The following is a 23,004-nucleotide window of genomic DNA, read 5'->3' on the forward strand; positions in this document are numbered from 1 at the left end:
CTCATCTTTTACAGACTCAAACTCTCTCAAAACCATAGATCTTGCATGACTCGATGATACAAACGAGGGTGACGCCCCCGAATCAAACAAAACAAAGGTAGAAACGTTGTTAACAAGAAAAGTACCAGTGATCCCGTGTGCATTATCCTCAGCAGCTTACTTGTCCATCATAAACAGTTTGCCACTACTTTTTTGACCACCCCTTGTACTGTACTGGCAGATGTAGAAGGCTTGGCAGCTGACCCCTAATTGTTGTTAGCCGCCGGTTTCTAATATGAATTACCACCGTACCATTGCGGTTGAACCCACGATTGTTGTTAGTCTGCCCTCTTTGATTGTTCCATGACCCAGCTGGTCAGTTCCTAGCATAGCTCTGCGTCGGTCCCTGTGAAAGGCTTCCCTGTGATAGTCTCTGAAAGCCTCTCGCCTCTGCACTAGTAAACTCATGCCTCTTGTGACCCACACCACCACAGTTGAAATATCTCATACCCCAGCTGCTGCGACTACCACGACCACGCCGATATGAAGAACCTACACTAAAACCTGACCCAAAAGAATAGGCTCTTGCCTGATTGTTGCTACCCCGCTTGTAACTGGATTGGACACCGCCATCAGTCTCAGACTTCCTCTTTTAAGAGCCTCTCTCTTTGTTTTCCTTGGCCATCTCGACCAATCTCTCAGCCCGTCCAGCCCTCTCATAAGCTTCCTTCACATCGGTAAGAGTCCCCGCTGGTAGGTTCTCCATAATCTGGTAAGTCAACCCCTTCTCAAAGCGAAGTGCTAAATTCTCCTAATTTAGCCACATATCCTTACCATATCTGGCCTTTTCGTTGAACTTATAGTAGTACTCGATCACCGTCATATCCCCGGTCATCTTGAAGAAATCAAACTCATCACGTAGCTTACTGCAAACATGCTCCGGAACGAACTCCTGCCTCATAGCCCTCTCGAACTCAGACCACAGGATTGCAGTCTTACCCTGCTTCATGTAGATGTCTAAAGCACTATCCTTTACCTTATCCAACCATTCCCCAGCTGCATCTCTCAGGTAGAACGCATCTTGTTCCACCTTAAACTCTTCCGGACAGTGTACCACTCCCAAGATATTCTCTATTTCACGGTGCCAGTTGTCGAGCAAAATCGGCGCACCTGTACCCATATAGTTAGTGGGGTTGAAGCGAGATATCGTAGTGCTCATCTTGGCAAAGTCTACCCCGGCCTCCTTATTTTTCCCCATCTTTTTGAGGGTTTCGGTAAGCGCTTCTTGATGCTAAAGCATCTTGGCGATCTCCTCTACGCTCATCTCCTGTGCCCTCACGTACAAAGCTGATCTCTTTGGCGGTATATCTTTAAGTTATAAAAGGGAGATAAACATAAGCACATAGCCTACGGCTCAAAACAAATATGACCCGCACAGAACTTACTCGATCGAGTAACCACACATACTCGATCGAGTAGGAGTCACTCGATCGAGTAATCCACTAACTCGATCGAGTACCCCAACTCCAGAACTTACCCAGATTTGTCATAAAATGTCCTCGATCGAGTCACATATGTACTCGGTTGAGTACCGGACACTCAATCGAGTACTCCCCTTACTCAATCGAGTAGCAGGACTCTAGTAGCTACTGCCCAACGTATACTTATACCCACTCGATCGAGCTCAACATACTCGATCTTGTCCACCCTACTCGATCGAGTTTCCCCTATTCAATCGAGTCATGCTGATGATACTACACTACCCGCATGCCTTTAACTTTATAACTTTCCGTAGAAACAAAAACATACTTATACACTACAACCCCTATTCACATGTTACTAATATCACAACATTATAAATCCACTTTCATCACATAAACATGCTTAAACAACAAATCATATTATCATGCAACATTTACTTTCATCTTTTCCACCACACCATCCATCATACACTTCCACCAACATATGAATATGAACCAAAATAAACAATTAGCGATTCCATGACACCCGATAGTGACCGGTTCAAAGTTGTAGGGCGAGTTCGCGACTTTAGGACGTCTCTCAAGCTTTTGCATTAGTTCCTAACAACTCCTACCCGAGTTCATTTTAATTTAACTCTCTACATTCATTGAGTCCATTAGTTACAGGTTCCAAAATCGTCGCTCTGATACCACTTTTTAACACCCCCATACACCAAGGTGCCTTACCAAGACCACCTAGTGCATGAGAATTCTACCATCTCGGTTACCCGAGGCATATTAATCAAAAGTGACCATCAAGAAACGTAATTTAAGTAAATAAATTTAAAGTGTTTACATCAAAACCAAAACTAAGAAGTACGATACAACTCTTCCAAACCAAACCATCTAAAGTAAATAAAATGTCATGACACAACAGAGGAAGACTACTATCTGACTCGTGGTGACTCCATCCCCAGCTAATCCGCACGCATCCAAGCCATACCTGCTAAACAACTGCTCACCATCCTCGAATGGATCACCACAGTTTTCAAAACATTTAAACGGGGTTAGTTACTGTATAAACAATATAAGACAAACAACAGACAGTTACACAATCACAATCCTACAACACCGTCACATCACCAATCATCTGACTACACACTAAAGTGTGTAGCCCTACCAGAATATCCATCGCAACAGATATTCCACACCGCCAGTGGGGGACCGCAATCGTTCCCACCTACGTCCCGCTCATCTCCATCGAGCGAATAACCCATGTCCATTAATGTGCGCATCCCCCTTGTGATAGGAACCACAAGGGGTGAATTAAGGGCGTGAAGCCACTCCCGCAAGTGAGTCCACTTAGCCGAGGGCGCACCTCGCGAACCACAGACAATCAACAATAAACAATCACAAAACCAACAATACCAAAACCAATTACGATATAATCACATGCCAATCAATCAACAACCATCTTATAATCATTTACACAATAACTGAGTAGGGAAACCCTACCTGGAATGCAATCACTAAAATCAACACAAGCAGCGGATCAAAAGCGTTCCTCTACGAAATCACCTCCTATAATCATATAATCATACAATTACAATCTATAATCAACAATACTTTTAATAATCACTAATTCACCCAATTAGGGTTTAAACAAAACCAATGAATTGACATAAAAACGGTATAAGGGCCTTACCCACAATACGACGATCTCAACTGTATAAAGAACTCCGAAATCCGACGACTCTTGCCCTTGGATTTGATAGCAATAAGAGAAAAGAAATCGACGTTGCTTTGTTTTCTTTTGTAAAAAGGTTTAGAATGAGGTAAAAAGTAATACAATTGACGAAAATACTTTATATAACATTTCACGCGTTGCTATCAAACCTGGCAAAAAACTCGTATAACCCGACTTGCTCGATCGAGTAACTAAGGTACTCGATCGAGTACCGCCTACTCGATCGAGTATCCATCAGGCACAACACCCTCCAGAACGCCAAACTAACTTACTCGATAGAGTACCCAACAACTCATAAATCTGAGGTATTACATAATGTCACCTTGTAAACTTATGTAGGTACAGATTATTCGAAGTCACTATTGAGAATGAAAGTAGAAAAATGGGAACTTATTTACGAGATGTATAAGAAACACTCACATGCTCTTAGTTTCAGTATTAGGAAAGCAACTTCTCGCAGAGCGGATGTTCCTGGTACCCCCAAAGTCGAGAGATACTTTGTATGCTCATGTAAATGAACCATGGGAATGGTAGTAGGCGAGTTGAGAATTTATTAGCATTTACAATTATGTAACATGGAAATGGTAGTAGGAAACCATTAAACTTTACAAGTTATGTTGCCATTCTTGAACAATATGTTAGCATTTACACTTTGGTAACATTTTTGATAAAAATGTCAACAACATTTTTTAAACCTGTAATAAGAGAGAAAATTTGTAATACCAATATATATGCTCATTATGTTCACATTTTTGAACATAATGCCACCATTCCATAGCAGGTTGCATTCAGCGCCGGCCTTTAGGGTGTGCAGCCCGTGCGTCCGCACATGGCCCTCGAAATTTAGGGGCCCAATTCTGTTACACGTTATATATGATGTAAAAACTTTGACACAAATACAAGCAACAACATGTAGTGGAGTAGTGTGTCAGGGCCTGAACTTTGCGCCGGGTCGTGGAGTGCACCCTTGTCTAAACTCACGACACGAATGCTAGCGAGAGTGTCAAGCACTAGTGTTTGTCAAGCACTACAGCATTTGTAATCAATCTGGGTTTGCGTGAGTCGGGATCCTGGTCTCGATCATCAACGTTCGACACACACACACACATGCTTGTTAGTAAGTTATGAAGGCAAGAGTCGTTCATAAGAATGCAAGCAACAAGTAATAAGAAGGCAATTGGGTGGGAAGCATATTCATTGACTAGTACTCCCCAAAGAGGGGAAATTTGATATTACAAGCCTGGTAGTAGGAAACATTGACTGTGCAGAATAGCGATACGTTTTCTAAACGCCCAAAAACGTATATTAAACTAAAAACAAGACTGCAATATTCGACACACAGGAAGTAATCTTGGAGTACCAGATGACTAAAAAAACAGAAAAGAAAATACATAAGTAGAAGCATAAAGTCTAAGGGCTCGAAGTGAACGGATCGTGCGCGCAATTGTTAGAGATTGTGCGGGTTTTAGCGGCTCGTTACCCTCTCCCCCACCTAATCTGTTGTCGTCCTCGGCAACGCTGGAAGTCTTCAAGGCTGGTTCAGTCGGTTGATGCTACTGAAAGTTGGTTGGAACAAATGTTTGCACGCTTGCTTTTGTTGCGGGTATGATCTTCTGGACCTGGATGGTACAACTTCAAGCAACTCACATGCAACACCGAGTGACACTTCATCCAGGTAGGGCGCTCGAGCTTGTATGCCATTTCCCCAATCCGCTTGATCACTTGTATTGGGCCTTCATACTTTCGAACTAGCCGCTTCTCTCGTCCCCTGAGAAATCTCATATGTTCTTTATTAAAATTCACCATGACCATGTCGCCTACTTTGAACTCCCTTGGTCTTCGTTTCTCATTTTCCCATTTCTTCATGCAGCGTGACGCCTTCTCCAGATAAGCTCGAGCAATATCTGCATTCACATTCCATTCTTTGGCGAACCCGTGAGCTTTCTTTGTGCGACCGCCATAGACATCTGCAACTGTGGGCGGCCCAATGGTTGTTGACCTGTAACAAGTTCAAACGGGCTCTTATTAGAAGAGGAGCTCGTCTGAACATTAAAGCATAATTGGGCAACATCAAGGAGTCGTACCCACTCCATTTGAGACCCGCTAATTGTCTCATGTCGGCTATATTAGTAGGTTAATTTAAATAAAGGTCTAGTTTTTGTCACCTCTTTACTCGGGACGAGTAAAGGTTCGATTTGGGGATATTTGATGTGACCATTATTTGAGCATATTTAGTCCCCTAATTGAGCCTATTTTGCATACTATTGTATCATTCCATGACCATTTTATCCGTCGAATGCTTTCTATTTTGCTTTCCTAGTGCATTTAGTATGTTTTGTAGGAAAGAAGATAATAAGACGGAGATTCCCGTCTTGCGTGCATATTTGGAAGCTATTTGACGATGTTTGATGGACTAGTATGAAGAGGAAGCGAGAACTAAAGACCAATCCTACAAGAATAAAAAGAAAGTGAAGAAAAAGGATTCTGACACAGAATCCGAGCGGCTCACACGCGAGACGCCCGTCCAGGGTGACAATCTGAGCGTGCAAGCAACAAAGACGCTCAGATTCCCCCACTACAATCCGAGCGGGTTCCCTGAAAGACGCCCGTGCACCACCTCATGAATCCGAGCGTCTTCCCTTCCTGGACGGACGGACCGCGACATCTTCCGCCGAGATGCTCATCCTTCCAAAACGACTAGCGTTTCCCTGCTCTAAACTCAAAGATTTAATTACTAATTTAGCCTTAGTTAACCTAATGAAGCTCTACTATATATACCCCATTTGTAAATAATCAAGGGAGAGCTTTTTAGAGGGTTTTTAGGAGGTTAAGCCTCTAAATTAGAAGTTCCTCTTAGATTCAATTAGGAGTAGATTAGAATAGATTGCTCTTTAATCTTTCCACAAATTACACATTAATCTTTCCTTAATTATTGTTCAAGTTTATTATTGGGTAATTGAACATTATTGAGTTATTATTGGAGGATTGACAACTCTTCATCAATCAATCAAGTTTCTTCTATTATTCTTTGCTTTATTATTTGGATCATCTTAAGTTGGTATAATTCTTTTACCCTTTACTCTTTATTGTTTATTTCTTCATTCTATTATCATGTTTATACTTGTTGTGATGATTGACACCATTAATGACATGTTTCCCATGATAATGAGTGAGTAGTCTTTTAGCTAGGATTAGTAGGTAATTAGGGGAAACCAACATGGGATTGATTCATGCTTAATCTAATATGTTCACATGATTAAATTGCTTGCTTGTTGTGATGTCAACTTTATGCACATGTTATGTTTGATGAAATGCTAAGCCTATGAATCCTTGCATTTACAACCATCTCTTATCTACTCAACTTGACTTGTAAGATATAAACCAACTCGAGTATTGTTAGACCATGCATAGAAGTTGAATAGGAGGAAAGTAAGTCGATTTGTAGGTGTTGTACAATCTAATCGATTCGACTCCGGGACCCAACTCTTCCTATGAACCGTAAGACATAAACCAACTCGGTTCCTCCATAACATTAATTGCTTGCAACTTTGTAAACATGTTTGTATGATCAACACCATGAATCCCCTATGACCCCATGACATCCTAGTGCTTTTAGTCATTTGTTTACATTTCCTAGTTCATTGTTTGCTTTACTTTGTTACTTTCACTAGTTTAGAATACAACTACAAACCCCATCAATTGTGACACTAGCACAAATTGAGATAGATAGACTTAGAACCCAAAACACACCGTCCCATGGATCGACCTCGACTTACCGCTAACTAGTTGTATGTTGAGTATTATAAATGTGTTTGATTGGATGTGTGACGACCAACTCTTGTCCTATCAGCGCCCCCACCTACGGCAACCTAGACACGAAGTCCATCGAGATGCTCTCCTATGGTCGGGTCGGCACTGGTAACGAATTTAGCAGCTCTCCCGGCTTTTGTTTCTCTCCCTTATCTTGTTGGCAAATAAAACAGGTCTTAGTGTACTCCATCACATCATCCTTCATCTGTGGCCAGTAGTAGCTCCACTTCAGTAGGCATAAGGTTCTTTGCCATCCCGGATGACTCGCCCACAAGGTATTGACATGCTAATCGTATACCTACCAAAAATAACCAACTAGTCTCTAACTAATATAGCTAGGGAAGTCGGGATCGTATCTACAGGGAGGCAAGATATCTGCTAAAGGTCCGTCTATTGGGTCACAAAATGGGGGTTTGATTATTGATTTCTAAACTAATAAAAGATTAAGGGAAAGAGGAATTAAACAAGAGCAATAAAGATAGAAAATACGATAAAGATAATCAAATAAGAGAAAGCATGCCAGGATTTTGGTTCACCATGGTAGTCTATCGACTCAGCTGCAAATAGCGTAGACAATATACTGTGAGAAGGATACAGGAAAGGTCCTTCCGGTCCACTTTCTATCCTAGAATTCCACTAATTTAACTTTCGTCCTCATTAGGGTAATCTACTGTTCATAGCAGGTCTATTTAATCCAATCTTCCGATCCAGGCGTAAAATTAACCCGATTAAAGGTAACTTAGAAGCATGCACTCAACTAAGTTGATATTACAGTTAGATTGCTATGGGGATAGATTCTCACAAATAAATTATCTAGTCTATTCGCTACATCGTCACAATCCTACCAAGGATTCCCTAATCCCGACATTAAAGGAATTAGCTACTCATAATATTAATGGTGTCAACAATAATAATATTAAGTGTACTAATCAAAGGCATGATGAAATAACAATAATTAAGCATAAACTAAATTAGGGCAGAATTTATTAAGAAGGAACAAGGATTAAAGCAAACAACAAATAATGAAACTAAGATTAAGAGAAGAATGATTACAATCAAAAGAATTCCGGCGTAAAGATCAATCCAATACCCAAGCAAGAGATTAAAGGAAATGAGGAAGAGTTTTACAGTAGAAAGTACGAAAGAGAGATTAGAGTGTTTTGAGATAAAAGAGACGTCCTAATGACCTAATTAACAAATGCTTAAATAGGAAAAATAAAGGTTTAACGAAATAACACCAACACGGGTCACTTAAGCCCGTATAAGATAGAAAATCACTAGATCGAGTGGATTCAGACCACTCGATCGAGGTCTTCTCCAGCTTTTCCTCTCGATCGGGCAAAAAAAAGCTCCCGATCGAGGAACTCCAGTATTCAGCATTTCGATCGAGTAAACAAAAGTACTTGATCGACCTCTCGTGTCCTCCAAACCACTCGATCGAACCATAAAACTTCTCGATCGAGTGCTTTTCTTCAAATCAGCCTCTTAAGTTGTCTTTGACCGCTTCGTTGACCACCCTTCATGCACTCCAAGGCATATTTCTTGCTCTAACATTCCCGTCTCCTCATTATGCATGCTAAATAGGACGAATAAGACGCGGTTTCACCACTTTCAGGTCTATTTCTGCAAATCAGACAAAACAAACCAAAGTAGCCAATTAGGGGCATTTTGCAATACATAACAGTACATAAATGCATAGAAATACGTGCAATAAAAGACTAAAAAGGCTATGTAAAATGCACGTATCAGGTATCATGACACTCTTGTAGGAGAATCTTCCGTAATCTTGCCGCCTTTGGAACAAAAATCCGATGTCCCTTCGTGAATAGAAGTCCATCCTCCATCCAGAACTTGCGAGTCTTCCCTGAGATGACCAATTGTTTCAGAGTCCTCGCTATTGGGTCTTGATCGAGGTGCTCTTTCGCTTGATCTCGAATATTTATGGCCACTGTGGTGGTAGACAAATGGGCAATGGTGTGCAACGTAGACAGGTCGCACCTTCGACTTAGGGCATCAACGACCCTATTTGACGCTCCTGGTCGTTAAACAAATTCCACATCAAACTCGGCCAACAATTCCTGCGATCTTGCTTGTCGATTATTGAGCTTGGGCTGAGTTATAAAGTTGGATGCAGTAGTGTTGTCATTCTTGACGATGAACTTCGATCCTAAGAGGTAGTGCCTCCATCCCTGTAGGCAATGAACTATGGCTAGGAGTTCCTTCTCTTGGACAGCATACCGAGTCTCGGCCCCATCCAACTTTCTGCTCTCAAAGGCCATAAGGTGACCCTCTTGGAGGAGTACCCCTCCAAGGGCAAAGTCAGACGAATCTACCTCGACTTCGAAACGTTTCGTGATATCTGGCAACGCCAGCACCGGTTCTTGTACCACCGCTTCCTTGAGCCTCTCAAAAGGCTCTTCTCCTATCGATATACCACTCTAACTTGAGATATTTCTTCAACAAATCGGTCAGTGGAGCAGCAATTTTATAATACTCTCGAATAAATCTCCGATAATAGTTCGCTAGCCCCAAGAAAGAGCAAAGCTCGGACACGTTTTTGAAGGAAAAGTAGATCTATATACTCAACATATTCATATATGTTTTATTTTAATTTGTCATAAAATTAAATGGTGGATCTTATGCATGCAAACATCAATATTTAAGAGAAGAAATCGGTTCCTTACATTGCATGTTTCGGATATTTGGGCACTAGTAAGGTCACCTACCTTACTAGTTCTTGAGCTCTCCAAATGGAAGAACAAGGATTCAAATATAGAATCCCTCCCAAAAGCATATACCCAAGGAATCTCTTAATAACCAATATTATTTAGATCTAGTAATAATATTAGTTTTACTATAAAATTGACACAATATAAATTGTATTTTTGCTCTTGATTATTTAGGTCAAGAGAGAGCTTTTGTGAGGTTATTATTTCTCTATAAATATCATAAGATGTAGAGAATAGTGATTTCTTACTTTAGAAATTTTATTGTGTATCACAAAAATGAATGGAAAAAACATAGAGAGGAAAAATGCTCTCTTTCTTTTAATATGGCCGAAAAAGAGAAGAGAGAGGGAGCCTTGGGTAGGTAGCCCAATCCCTTTTATTTTTTGCTCTTCTCAAAAGCATAGGTGTGCATGGCTACTCCTTAGGTATAATAATTGTGTTTTCCACTCAAGATAAAAACACAATGTATATCATATACTCCCTCCATTATTTCGGCACATTCAACATAAAATGGATAGTCCATTTTATTTTGTCATTTCTCAATTGTAACATATGTGACATGTTACTTGACATATGAAATTGTAATGTATTTTTAACATATTAAAAATCAACATACTCATAAAATATGTCATTTACAAAATCGACTAGTAATTCGTAATTACTTGTACCAAAAGTTTCCAAATTATAAACTACAACATTCTGTATTTATAATAATTTATTCATTCCGTTTCAATTGTTTCTGTAAACAATAATTTCATCTAAGTAATAAAACAATTCGATTACTTAGACCGTGTCTTATTTAATCATATTTACAATAAGATACGTGAATTATACTCACAAAATCATCCGTCAATTTTAAGCAATTTAATTAACTCGTATCGGTATACGATTAATTAAATAATCAATTAAGAGTATTTCCCTATAGGTATGACCTAAGGGGATCAACTGATCACCACCGTCGCACGACAGTAATGTCAAACTCTAGTCAGCCAATCATTACCGATATGTGTGGACCAGATTGATCGTAAAATATTACATCCCACATGTATTCTTAAAATGAGATTTAATAATGATATTTAAATCATGTGATCGCACTATTGTTGAGGACACATTTCCCAACAATCTCCCACTTGTCCTCGACAAGTGTGCGTCACAAATTCTCTTGTCCTATTACTATCTCCCACTCAATGCAAGGTGTCTTTCAGGTCGTACTTGCAAGTGATCATATCGAGAGTGGTTTCCTCGATTTGGAGAATAACTGTTTGACCGGATTTATCCACTCTGGATACCTTCCGAGCGTGGCCACGCATTTCAGTTCATTACTCCTCGAGTGGCCCAGAGATATTGTTTTAACCCTGACAAGGGGATGGACAATTCCTATCGCACTCATTCCCTTCGACTAGCCACAGCCATCATAACCCAAAATATGCCCATTTGACCCCATTTACGAAGGTCGTAGTAACACAAATCAAAGTTAATCTGAAATTGTGCCATCTTAGGCGAACAGTCTTTAGTCAAAAGAATCAACTCATTAGAATACTATAGTAGCTCTCGCCACGACCAGGCTATATAAATTGCCAGAACTCTATAAGTGGTCATAAGGCCCGACAAGGTGTTCCTAACAGTCTGCCTATGTGATCGACTAGTCATCTCACATGATTCTATGGCACTTGAACTTGCCATCAATCGCATCACACTCTAGTCACTTTGAGACGTCACCTCATACAAGCGACTATGGGCTAATACTATGTTAATCCGGGTTCACTTTAACGGGGTTCAACATTGTCTCTACAACCCGTTTGGATGTAACAAAGTATAATAAAAGAGTTTTAAAGTAAAACTCGAACGACAAATGCGATTATCACATATGAATAGTCAATGCCTGATTACTATTTCATGTTCTATAATCTAATTTGATCTTGTACGTAGTTGTTCATTTCAATTCAATTGAAATGACATGACTCATCATGTTTAGCCTTTGAGAAGGCTTTGGTTAGTAGGTTTTATCAATTTCTTGTACCTTACTCAACCTTACTACATACTCGTTTTCCTTTGTAATGTATACATTTGCATTACAAAACTTTCTGAGTACGTGTCGAGATCCAATCAAGACATAGGCCCTCTAGCCTAAGAATAGCTCCCCTTTGTTTTCACAAAGTGTGCGGGACTCATCCTTCTTGCACATCTCATGATTGCAAGTGTACTCAATTTCCGTTATAAATATCTCTCATTGTTCTTTATTGCCTAGAACGATTCTAGAAAATCTACTTCTTAATTAACATTGCCACAATGGTATCTTAACCATCCTAATGTGTTTTGATTATGGTTTTGTCGGAAACCATGCACAATCTCAATTGTCAATTGTCACTTGTGTAATACCCTTACACAAAATTGCATCATAAACACTTTGCATCATAGCCTTAATGCTTCTGCAAGCACTTAAGGGCAATCTTTATTGCTTACTTGGTAAAGATTACTTAAATTCGATTTTGAAAACAATTCATCATACTCAAAGTATATGAAGTGTTATACATCATTACTCATTTAATTGATCCGGCAGCGGAAGCAAATGGAATCAATCAAACATGTTCAATTTTATTGAACTTAGTCATGAATCTTATGAACATAAGACTTCTTATTTGATGCTAATATCATGTGGATTTATCTTCATAAATCCGGATATTAAAGATGTATTATAATACTCCAAAAGTCTTAAATCATTCTCAATGATCAATATGTCATCCACATATCGGACTAAGTAAAATTTCCGTAACTCCCACTAAACTTCATGTATAAACACAACTTCTCGACTTATCGAGAAATGTTTTATCACATGATCAAAATGTTGATTCTAACTCATTGATGTCCTACTTAAGACCTTCTCTTAAGTTTCACATTATCTTAGGATTGCAAGAATCTACTAAACTCAAGATATGTATTGAATACATTCCTTCTATTGAAGAAGTGGGTTTTAGATTCACTCGCTATGTATTTCATAATAATGAAACACAATCCCTAAGAAGATCCAAATAGACTTAAGCAATTCAATTGGTGCAAAACCCTTTGCAACCAATCAAACCTTGAAATCTGTCTTTATTAGTGCAAAACCCTTTGTCACTAATCAAGCCTTTTATTTCGGATTCTCATGGCTCTAAGCCTTGTAATGAGTTGCGACTTAAACACTCTTATGTAAGTCATTTGTTGATTACTTTCCAGAAGTAATCAACTTGAATCAAACAATTTCTTTTGTAAGTTATAAGCTCTTTACTTTCTTAAAAGTAGCATGAATTCATCATTTTTAACAAGTGACGAATTTAACCTCCTAGGTTTTAAAGAAACAATGTCATACACAAAACGTCTCATGTAGCCAAGAAAGACCAAGAAAGACCAGTTTCTTGCGACATAACATTATTTGTGGCTCTTGAATAATTTTCTCCCACTCTGTCTTCTAGAAATAAACTTGTATTTTAGAAAGACAGCTTCACGAGCCACAAACCGGTGTACTCGTGATAATTGAAAAGGGAAAAATGAGCATTTGTTTCTTGTAAAAACTTACAAACATGGTAACCTACCATTTCATATCTCATATGATCCGTTTTAGATTTAGTGGAAAAATAATTTAGACAAAAATGATAAAATCCCCAAAAAGGATCAAGTAACTCAAAGTAACTTGATTGAAGTCCAAACCATATCGATTAGCATTTGAATTCTGTATCCAACCATACATTATTCCATAATGCGTGCTAAGAGAGATTAACTTGTGATTCTATATCACATTTCCTTTGGCTTATATCAAAGTCTTCACTTTGATAATCCCATCACGACTAAATCGTGCTGCCTTGAACTCTTTAAACCTTTTCACAGATTTTTCTATTTACCTTATTACGTGAACACATTAGTGTCAACTTAAATCGTTGGTAAAAGAAAATGATCAACCTATTTTGGATCGATGATTTACAACCTCGATCTTCTTTTCAACCAAAAGGCACGAGACATCTTGCTTTGAATACAAGATACGCATATACCATTAACAATCTAATGGTTTCAAGAGTACTCGATAACTCTTGCGTTAATCATTCCAGAATCTTAGGTTTGATCTTGGGTTACCAATTTGAGTCTTGCATCATCTTCATGATATATTATTCTAGTTTGGTTTAGAATATAATCACCTTGATAATGGGCTAGCCATACATCAAATTATGGTGTATAGGTTCACAAGAGTGAAACCTCTTTTGTATCTTAACAAGTTTGTATTCTTATTTAGAGTTTATGTACTTAGTAGTCACAATTAAGTACAACTCCAAAACCAAAAACTAGATTTAGTACACAATGACTCTTTCTCTCGACTTCATTGTTGCTAATCGTCATATTCTAATCATCCTATGTATCAAGTACAATGATGAAAACCTCCACTGGTTTTTAATATTGACGAAGTGGTACTAGCAAAATTTATTTCAATCAAATAAATAAAGAACTAAGTCTTATTAGATGTCCCACAACTAACTTGCTTATTCTTTAACAACTTGGGGTAGTTTCCTTTCTTGTGTCCAACATTTAAGACAGTGGAAACTTTATCGGTCGGGATTGATAGGTTTAGTATCGCTATTCTCAACAACTTTACTTTTAACATTACCTTGTATCAATTCCATAATAATTTTTACTTCTTGAACCTCGCCCTCATCTTAACGGTTTAAGAGAATGCTCTCACTTATTTCAATGAGTCTTTGCTTGGAGAAGCAAAATTGAATTCATGAAGATCACTCTTTATTTGTTCGTTTTAGTCTTAAAACTTTCATTGAAGTGGTTGCGTTATTTTGGTCAATTTTGATTTCCAACAAATCTAGTTACCAAAATTAGAAACAATTCATTGTAAGTAGATGTGTTAGTCAAGAATCAAAAACCTGTTTGATAATGAATAACTTTAATCTATACTCTTTACAAGAGATCCTTAGCAATGGTTCATTTGAGGTTTTAGAAGCAAATTCATATTTGTCTTTAGTTACGATGTTTTAATGGAGATTTTGAAAAATCGAAATGATATCGTATATGAATTGTGGTAAAGAAATAGAACAATATGATAACGGAATAATGAAAACAAAACATTTATCGTTATAATAACACTTGTAAATAACAAGTAAAGCATTTACATAGTGACCTCTACCCAACTATGATAAATGATTCCAAGATCCAAATTCATATTAACTTGGGGCACGGTGTGCCGAAATACCCTTTATTAATATAACTCGGTGGATTAACTCTTTAATAGATTCTACTTTTAGAACTCTTGGTCGATAAAATTACATTAATATTTATCTCTGGCCCGAAACACATCCGGAAATACGTCGTGAATACTTTCGTTGAGTTCAACCCAAATTTCGAATAAATGTGTCCGTGATCCAAACCCATATCAACTTAGGGCACGGTGTGCCGAAATACCCTTCATTAACATAAATTCGGTGGATAGACATTTATCACCCACTTCCCCTACGTAACAAGGTTTATACCCCGGTAGGGCCGAGTGCACTCCCTCGCGAAATAGGTTTTCATGGTTTCTACTATTTGGTAAGGCTATGTCTCAATTGATTGTTTTAGCGAGAGGTCATGTCAAATTATTATCTATCACGTTTTAAGTGAACTAAAGCGGTGAACTACGATAATTGTAATTGACACGGTCGATAAACTCGATTAGATATGGATGCATGTTTTAGTTATGGTGATTTAGCGATGCATGTGACATATAAATAAAATGCAAAGCATAAAATATAAATCCTAGTATGGCCTTCCTAAAATAGAAAAACTATTTAACTATTACAAATTCGGAAACCAACTCCATTGGTCCCTTGAACTTCGGTTGTGGCACGCATCTCGAGGTAACACCGTCTTTATGTATCGCCATCTTGAAGAAATCCGTCTTTGGGAACTCCGAAATGAATAAAATTACATAATAAATTACATAATTTCCTATTATACATTTGTAACTAAAATAAAATAAATCTATTAAATTACAAAACGGTGATACGAGATCACAATAAATTACAACCGAATCGATATTCCCATACATTTCGGGTAATACCAATTAAAAACTAAGGCCATACTAAGTAAAAATTACATAATTCAAAAATTACATAAATTAAAATTATGACAATCATAAAGGAAATGCAGCATTATAATATGTATGAACATGCCCAATTTTATGCTAAATGGCCTTTAATTAGCCAATATCGTATATTACTCGGTTTTTACGGATTTGCGTGATTTCAACATTTTATAATCACAAAATTACATAAATTCATATTTATGCATAAGTTAATTACCCTAACCTCTTAGGACTCAAAATTTAGTCTTCACTAATTTTTTGACCATAATTAATTCATATTTCTAAAATTTGTTCATTAATGGACTTAAAATTATAAAAATAAGCTATAAACCTCAAATAAATCACAAAAATTTCAAATAAATTCAAAATTTGAAATTTAAACTCATGAACATTCTGGAAAAATACCATGACACTCATAATGTTCAAAAACTTATGTTAAAAATTTCGAATTTTATCCGGAAAAACAATGTTGCGGTTTATCGGTTTTAACTAAAATAATCATAAAAACATGAGAAAAATTATATTCACCAACTTTTCAATTTTAGATCTGAAAAAGATAATAAAATGCAACATAGAACGTTTTTCCTTAGTCATAGAGTATGTTTTATCAATATTTCACTAATTGAGATTAACCATGCAAGTTTCGGAACTTGGGTACTAGATACTGGTTGTGGTTCTCATCTGTGTAATCATTTGCAGGGCTTAAAGAACATCATACCTCTCGAAAAAGGTGATGTGGACCTGCGAGTCGGGAATGGAGCACGAGTTGCTGCTGCCTCGAAGGGGACATATGTAATCCAACTCCCTAGTGGTTTTGAGTTATCTTTAAATAATCACGTTACTATGTACCCAGATTTATCTAAGAACATTATTTCTGTTTCCGTACTCGCTAAAGACGGTTTTGCATTTTCAATAAAGGATAATAGCCGTATTTTCTCTTTTAATGAAATGATTTATGGCAAAGCAGTTTCCATGAATGGAATATATATCTTAGACCAAACCACAAAGTATTACACATGAATAATAAGAAATTAAAGGTTGGTGACAAAGATCAAACCTATCTATGGCATTGTCGAATGGGACACATAAATGAGAAACGCGTGAAGAAACTCGTCGATAATGGGACTATTCCCGCGTTCGATTTTTCTACATATGGCACGTGTGAATCATTTCTCATTGGCAAGATGACTCGAATTTCCTTCAAAGGTGTTGGAATGCGCGCTAGTGACCTATTAGGACTCATACATACGGACGTATGTGGACCTATGTCTATTACCGCTAGAGATGGCTATAGATATTTTATCACTTTCACGGACGATTTAAGTAGATACGGATATGTCTACTTAATGAAGCATAAAAGTGAGTCCTTTGAGAAATTCAAGGAATACCAGAATAGGGTACAGAACTAACTGGGTAGAAAGGTTAAAGCACTCCGTTCAGATCGGGGTGGCGAATATCTTTCAAATGAGTTTGATCAACACCTGAAAGACTGTGGAATCGTTTTGCAGTTAACTCCACCTGGAACACCTCAATTGAATGGTGTGTCCGAACGGAGAAATCGAACCTTACTTGATATGGTTCGATCCATGATGAGTCACACGGTAGTGCCTGATTCATTGTGGGGTTATGCTCTTTTTGGCCCGCTCTTATACTTAACCGAAGTCCGTCTAAAGTCGTCGACAAGACTCCATATGAAATGTGGAAGGAACGGTCCCTAACTTGTCCTTTATTCGGGTTTGGGGCTGCGAGGCTTATGTCAAGTGGAGACACGAGGATAAGCTCGGCCCGCGATCGGTCAAGACATACTTTATAGGTTATCGAAAAGGAACATTTGGTCATTACTTCTATTCGCCTACCGAACATCGAGTTTTTGTTGCGGCTAGTGCGACGTTCTTAGAGAAAGAATTTCTCGAGAACAAGACGAGTAATAGAACCTTCGAGCTTCGGAGATTCCGGAACCAACAACCGAGGAACGGATGGAGGAAGTTGTTCCTCCAACCGATGATACGGTTAATATTCCTGAGGAACCTAGGAGGTCGGGTAGAGACTCTCATCCTCCGGACAGATACATTGGTATGGTCGAGGAGAATGACGTTTTACTTCTAGAAAGTAATGAACCCGCAACCTATAAAGGTGCTATGGCCTGTTCCGACTCAAAGCTATGGCTTGAAGCCATGCAATCCGAGATGGACTCCATGTATGAGAATAACGTATGGGATCTAGTTGATTTACCTAATAAGGTAAAACCTCTACAGTGCAAATGGCTTTACAAAATAAAGCGTTTTGTAGACGCGCAACCAGATACCTATAAGGCACGACTTGTGGCAAAAGGTTTCACTCAAGTGCACGGATTGCATTATGATGAGATTTTTGCACCTGTAGTCATGCTACGTTCCATTCGGATAATCTTAGCGATTGCCGCATTTCATGATTATGAGATTTGGCAAATGGATGTGAAAACCGCCTTCTTAAACTGTTATTTGGAGGAAGAGTTGTACATGGTGCAACCCGAAGGTTTCATAGATCCTGAGCATCCTAAGAAAGTATGCAAGCTTAAGCGTTCCATTTATGGACTTAAGCAAGCTTCTCGGAGTTGGAATCATCGTTTCGACCAAGTGATAAAAGAGTATGGTTTCACTCGATCGGTCGAAGAACCATGCTTATATATCAAGTCGAGTGGGAGCAAGATTGTATTCTTGATATTGTATGTCGATGACATACTCCTGATTGGGAATGACATTCCTCTCCTATCTTCGGTTAAAGAATGGTTGAAGAACCATTTCCAGATGAAAGATCTGGGTGAGGCACAGCGCATTTTGGGAATCCGTATCTACCGAGATAGATCACGACGGACGTTATCACTTAGTCAGGAGTCTTATTTGGATAAGGTTCTTGAGAGGTTCAGCATGACCAACTCCAAGAAGGGGAACCTTCCTATGACGACTGGGATGCAGTTGAGCAAGTCTCAGTCACCCACGACGTGTGAAGGGATTGAGCGCATGAGTCGTGTTCCTTATGCATCTGCAATAGGATCGATCATGTATGCCATAATATGCACACGTCCAGACGTGGCATATGCATTGAGTATGACGAGTCGGTACCAAAAGACTCCAGGTGAAACACACTGGATAGCTGTCAAAAACATCCTCAAGTACCTACGGAGGACTAAGGATTGGGTATTGACTTATGGAGGCGATACTAAGCTATGCGCAACCGGTTACGCAAATGCTAGCTTCCAAACGGATCGAGATGATTCAAAATCTCAGTCCGGGTTCGTCTTCACTCTTAATGGTGATGCGGTCAGCTGGAAGAGTTCCAAACAGAGTGTTGTAGCAGATTCTACTACTGAATACGAGTACTATGCCGCTTCGGAGGCAGCAAAGGAAGTGATATGGATGCGTCAATTCTTACAAGGGCTTTCGGTAGTTCCTAGTTCGAATGACCAGATCACCATATATTGTGACAATAGAGGTGCCATCTTCCAGGCTAAGGAGCCAAAGTCTAGCAACAAATCTAGACATGTACATCGGAAAGCTCACCTGATCCGTGATTACGTGGAGCAAGAAGAGATAGTGATTGACAAGATTGCGACGGATAACATCGCGGATCCTCTCACCAAACCGTTGAGTTATGATAAGCATGTAGGGCATGTTAATTCCATGGGAATTAAACATGTTCCTGAGTTGTAGTACTTGATTATGGATTTGATACATTATCTTTTCATATACTATTTATAACTTCATTGTTTTATATATAATATTTTGTTTTTCATGTGGATTGTACTGACAACATTGAACGCCACAAAGTGAACTGAATTACATTATATTTGTTTTGGTCCGTAATCGTCAATGTGAGCTGATAACTCCGGCTATTATATTGTGCAGTCGATTGATGGTGGGTTCAACGAGCCATAAGTCAAACGGTTGACTGATTGATCACAGATGCGAGATTATGACGATACCTCATAGGACAACTTTTTGTGACAACGTAATGGAGTCCTAAATGTTTAATAACATTCGGTGCCAGGTCGTGGATAGGACATCCATTGTGTTCCTAGAGTCGATTCTTTTGACTATCGACTGTCTCTTGAGATTAAGGCAGTTTTTGGGTAACTTTGGTTTCTTTCTCACGGTCCGCCGAATCGGAGGCTAAGTAGATTTTTTCGGGTCATTTCATATCGTGCTTACATCTGCAGGATTCGAGTTGAGGAAAATATCCAACCCTTATCAGGTATAGTTATTTCTCAGGGCCACTCGAGGAGTTGTAACTGAAATGCATGGCCATGCTCGAATGTTGATTCGTTTATCAGTTAAGTTACTCTCTAGTCGGGGAAACCACTCTTGATATTGATCGCTTGTAAAATACGACCTTTGTGAATACGAATTTGCAAATTATTTTACATTGAGTGGGAGAAATTTTAGGATATGAGAATCGGTTATCGCATATACACTTGTGAGGACAAGTGGGAGTTTGTTGGAGCTTGTGTCCTCCACAAATTAGTGTGATAACATTTGTAAATCTCTTACAGGTTCACAAGGGTATACTTCGTATATTTAATCAGTTGATTAACGTTTACCTAATAAAGGTTGGCTTGCTAGAAAGTTTGACGTTATTATCATACAGATGACGGTGATCAACTGGTCCCTAAAGGTCACACCTATAGGATGTGTTTGAGAAATGTGGTTATAGAAATATAATCACATTGATGCCCAAAATGACTAAAAAGTTAGTCAACGTGTTAATGAGATAATTATTTAATGAAAATTAAATAATAATAGTTGAGACGAATTAACTGTCAATTCGTAAATTAAATATAATAAGTTATATCTAATTAAATGTATGTAATGTTAGCTTGGACGAATTAATCTGTTAATTCGTAATTAAATATAATCAGTTATATTTAATATCAACAAGATGAATGTGTCATAGTGGTAATAGTGAGGGTACACATACCAAGAGGTCTTGGGTTCGATCCTCACTAGATGACAATTCAACACATTTTATATATTTTGGAAAGACCAAAAATAAGGAGATTATACTCCTTATTTCGTTCAGATGGGCCGAAATTAGGAAAGATTTATTCTTTCCTAATTGACTCCATATCTCGGTCGGTATTAGAAAGAAAGGTAGATGATTATTCTACCCTAATTCTTTTTCTTGACTAGCCTCCTCTCTCATCAGAAAAAACACAAAAACAACTAAATTTTACAGAAAATTTTAGATCGATTCTAGCACAATCAATAGGGCATATCTCATATCGTCTTGGGTGCAACTGATAGGCGAATATCAATTTTGATATTGTTCTTAGGCCATTTTACTAGGACCGAAGGTTAATTCTGAATCCTTTATACTTTGTTTATGTATTTTGTTTATGACTATTGATTATCACTGTTAAATTCGTTATAATCCTTCAATATTAAGGGAAGTATACAGATTATTTCCCACAGCGCCACCATAGGAGGTGCTCTATTTTGAGTACTAAGAAGAATGGAGGATCACCCATTCATATTTAGCTCAAGAACAACAAAGGAGGAGTCCTTTATTTGTTGTGCCCATATTTTCCCTAAATCAATGTAAGGAAAAATTCTATCTTTTATCTTTTATAAGCCATCCTATAATTTTTGCATGTAATGAGATCACTAAGATTAAATTAATAAGTAATTTAGTAACTAATTAGAGGTGTCTAATTAGGGGTCTAGTACCTTCGAGTGGTATCAGAGGTTTGGTGTTGCATGCATGTCGATTTTTGACATTTTTATCGAGTTATAAGATGACTTTATAAAACCGGAATTTTTTGTGTAAAAATGTTTTGGTACAAAAATTTTTGCTTGCATGTATACATTCTCACCTAAAAATGGTTTTGGTCAAATTTGGTTAATTATAAAATTTTATTGCTAATTAAGTGATTTTTCCGTCTTAAAACCGACTTAATATGCATAAAATTGGTTAATTGTTAACTAAAATGAGTTGCATGTTAATTCTGGCCATATATTTTTGTATATTCACACATGCATGTTTTACTTAGAGTAAGTGAAATTTAGAAAATTAGTTTGATTAATTTTGCATGATTATTGATTTTTAATAGTTAAAAGTCAATAAAAGGTGATTATATATATTAAAAATCATTAACATGAATTTTATTGTATGAGAAAATTATCTAAGGTTACTTTTATGAAGTATACATTTGATTTATATTTCGAAAATTAATTTGATTAATTTTTGCATGTTTAGGAGTTTTTCCGTGATAAATCAGATAAATGTAACCGTATTTTTCTCAAATTTTAATATGGATTTTGGGTAATTTTATTTTACTTTTGGGTTCTACTGTAAAATGTTCCAGAATATTATAAATTTTTTATTTTTTATTTTTTAATTTTCGTAATTTCATATTTAATTTAGAATTAAATCGTAAAAGTTGCGTAAACCGTGTTTTAAATTTTGTATTTGATACAAAATAAATTTTTTCGGAAATTTTTTGAACTTTTGAGTTCGTGGAGATTTTCCAGAATATTAATAATTTTTATTTCCAAATGTTTCATAATTTTATTATTTATGTGGATTTATTTCATAAATGTTATGAATAAATAAGTTTTAATTAGCAATAATTCATAAAAGGTTATGAAATCATCAAAAAAATTAGTGAAGATTAATATTTGAGGCCCAAAACAGTTTGAGAAGTTACTTTGTGCTTAAATTTAGTTTAAGTACTAATTTGTGATTTGTAATGGTTAAAAACCACTTAATTAACCAAAGTTTCGAGCTTTATATCAAACTGTTGGTTTATAGGGCGATTTGGGATTTTAGGGCGTGTTTAAATATGATTTATATTCTGTATATTTTAGATGAATGTCATTTAATTTAATTTATTCATATAATTTGTCTAGTATGGCCTAGTTAGTTAAATTGGTATTACCCGTAATGTAAGGGGATACTGATTGGGTTTGTAATTAATTGCGATCTCATATCGCCGTTTTGTAATATTAATAGATTTATTTTATTTTATTTTACAAATGTATAATAGGATTTGCTTTGTAATTCATTTTATATTTGTAACTTTTATTAATATTATACCGGTGGTGTCCTAAAGATGGTGCCTTTCGGAAAAGAGTTCCGATGAAGACCGGAGTTTCCAAAAGACCATATTACGTTCCAATGAAGTTTAAGGGACCAAAGGAGTTGGTT

General features: G+C 37.4%; 1 protein-coding gene across 1 annotated transcript; it reads right to left on the bottom strand.

Annotated features, from left to right (window-relative positions):
- Window positions 1-790: 790 nt before the first annotated feature.
- Window positions 791-1,237, bottom strand: LOC141619057 (uncharacterized). Its single transcript, XM_074436090.1, has one exon. It carries the CDS (start codon window positions 1,235-1,237, stop codon window positions 791-793), a length of 447 nt encoding a protein of 148 aa, XP_074292191.1.
- Window positions 1,238-23,004: the final 21,767 nt, after the last annotated feature.

This window comes from Silene latifolia, chromosome X (assembly GCF_048544455.1).
Source record: "Silene latifolia isolate original U9 population chromosome X, ASM4854445v1, whole genome shotgun sequence".
NCBI lineage: Eukaryota > Viridiplantae > Streptophyta > Magnoliopsida > Caryophyllales > Caryophyllaceae > Silene > Silene latifolia.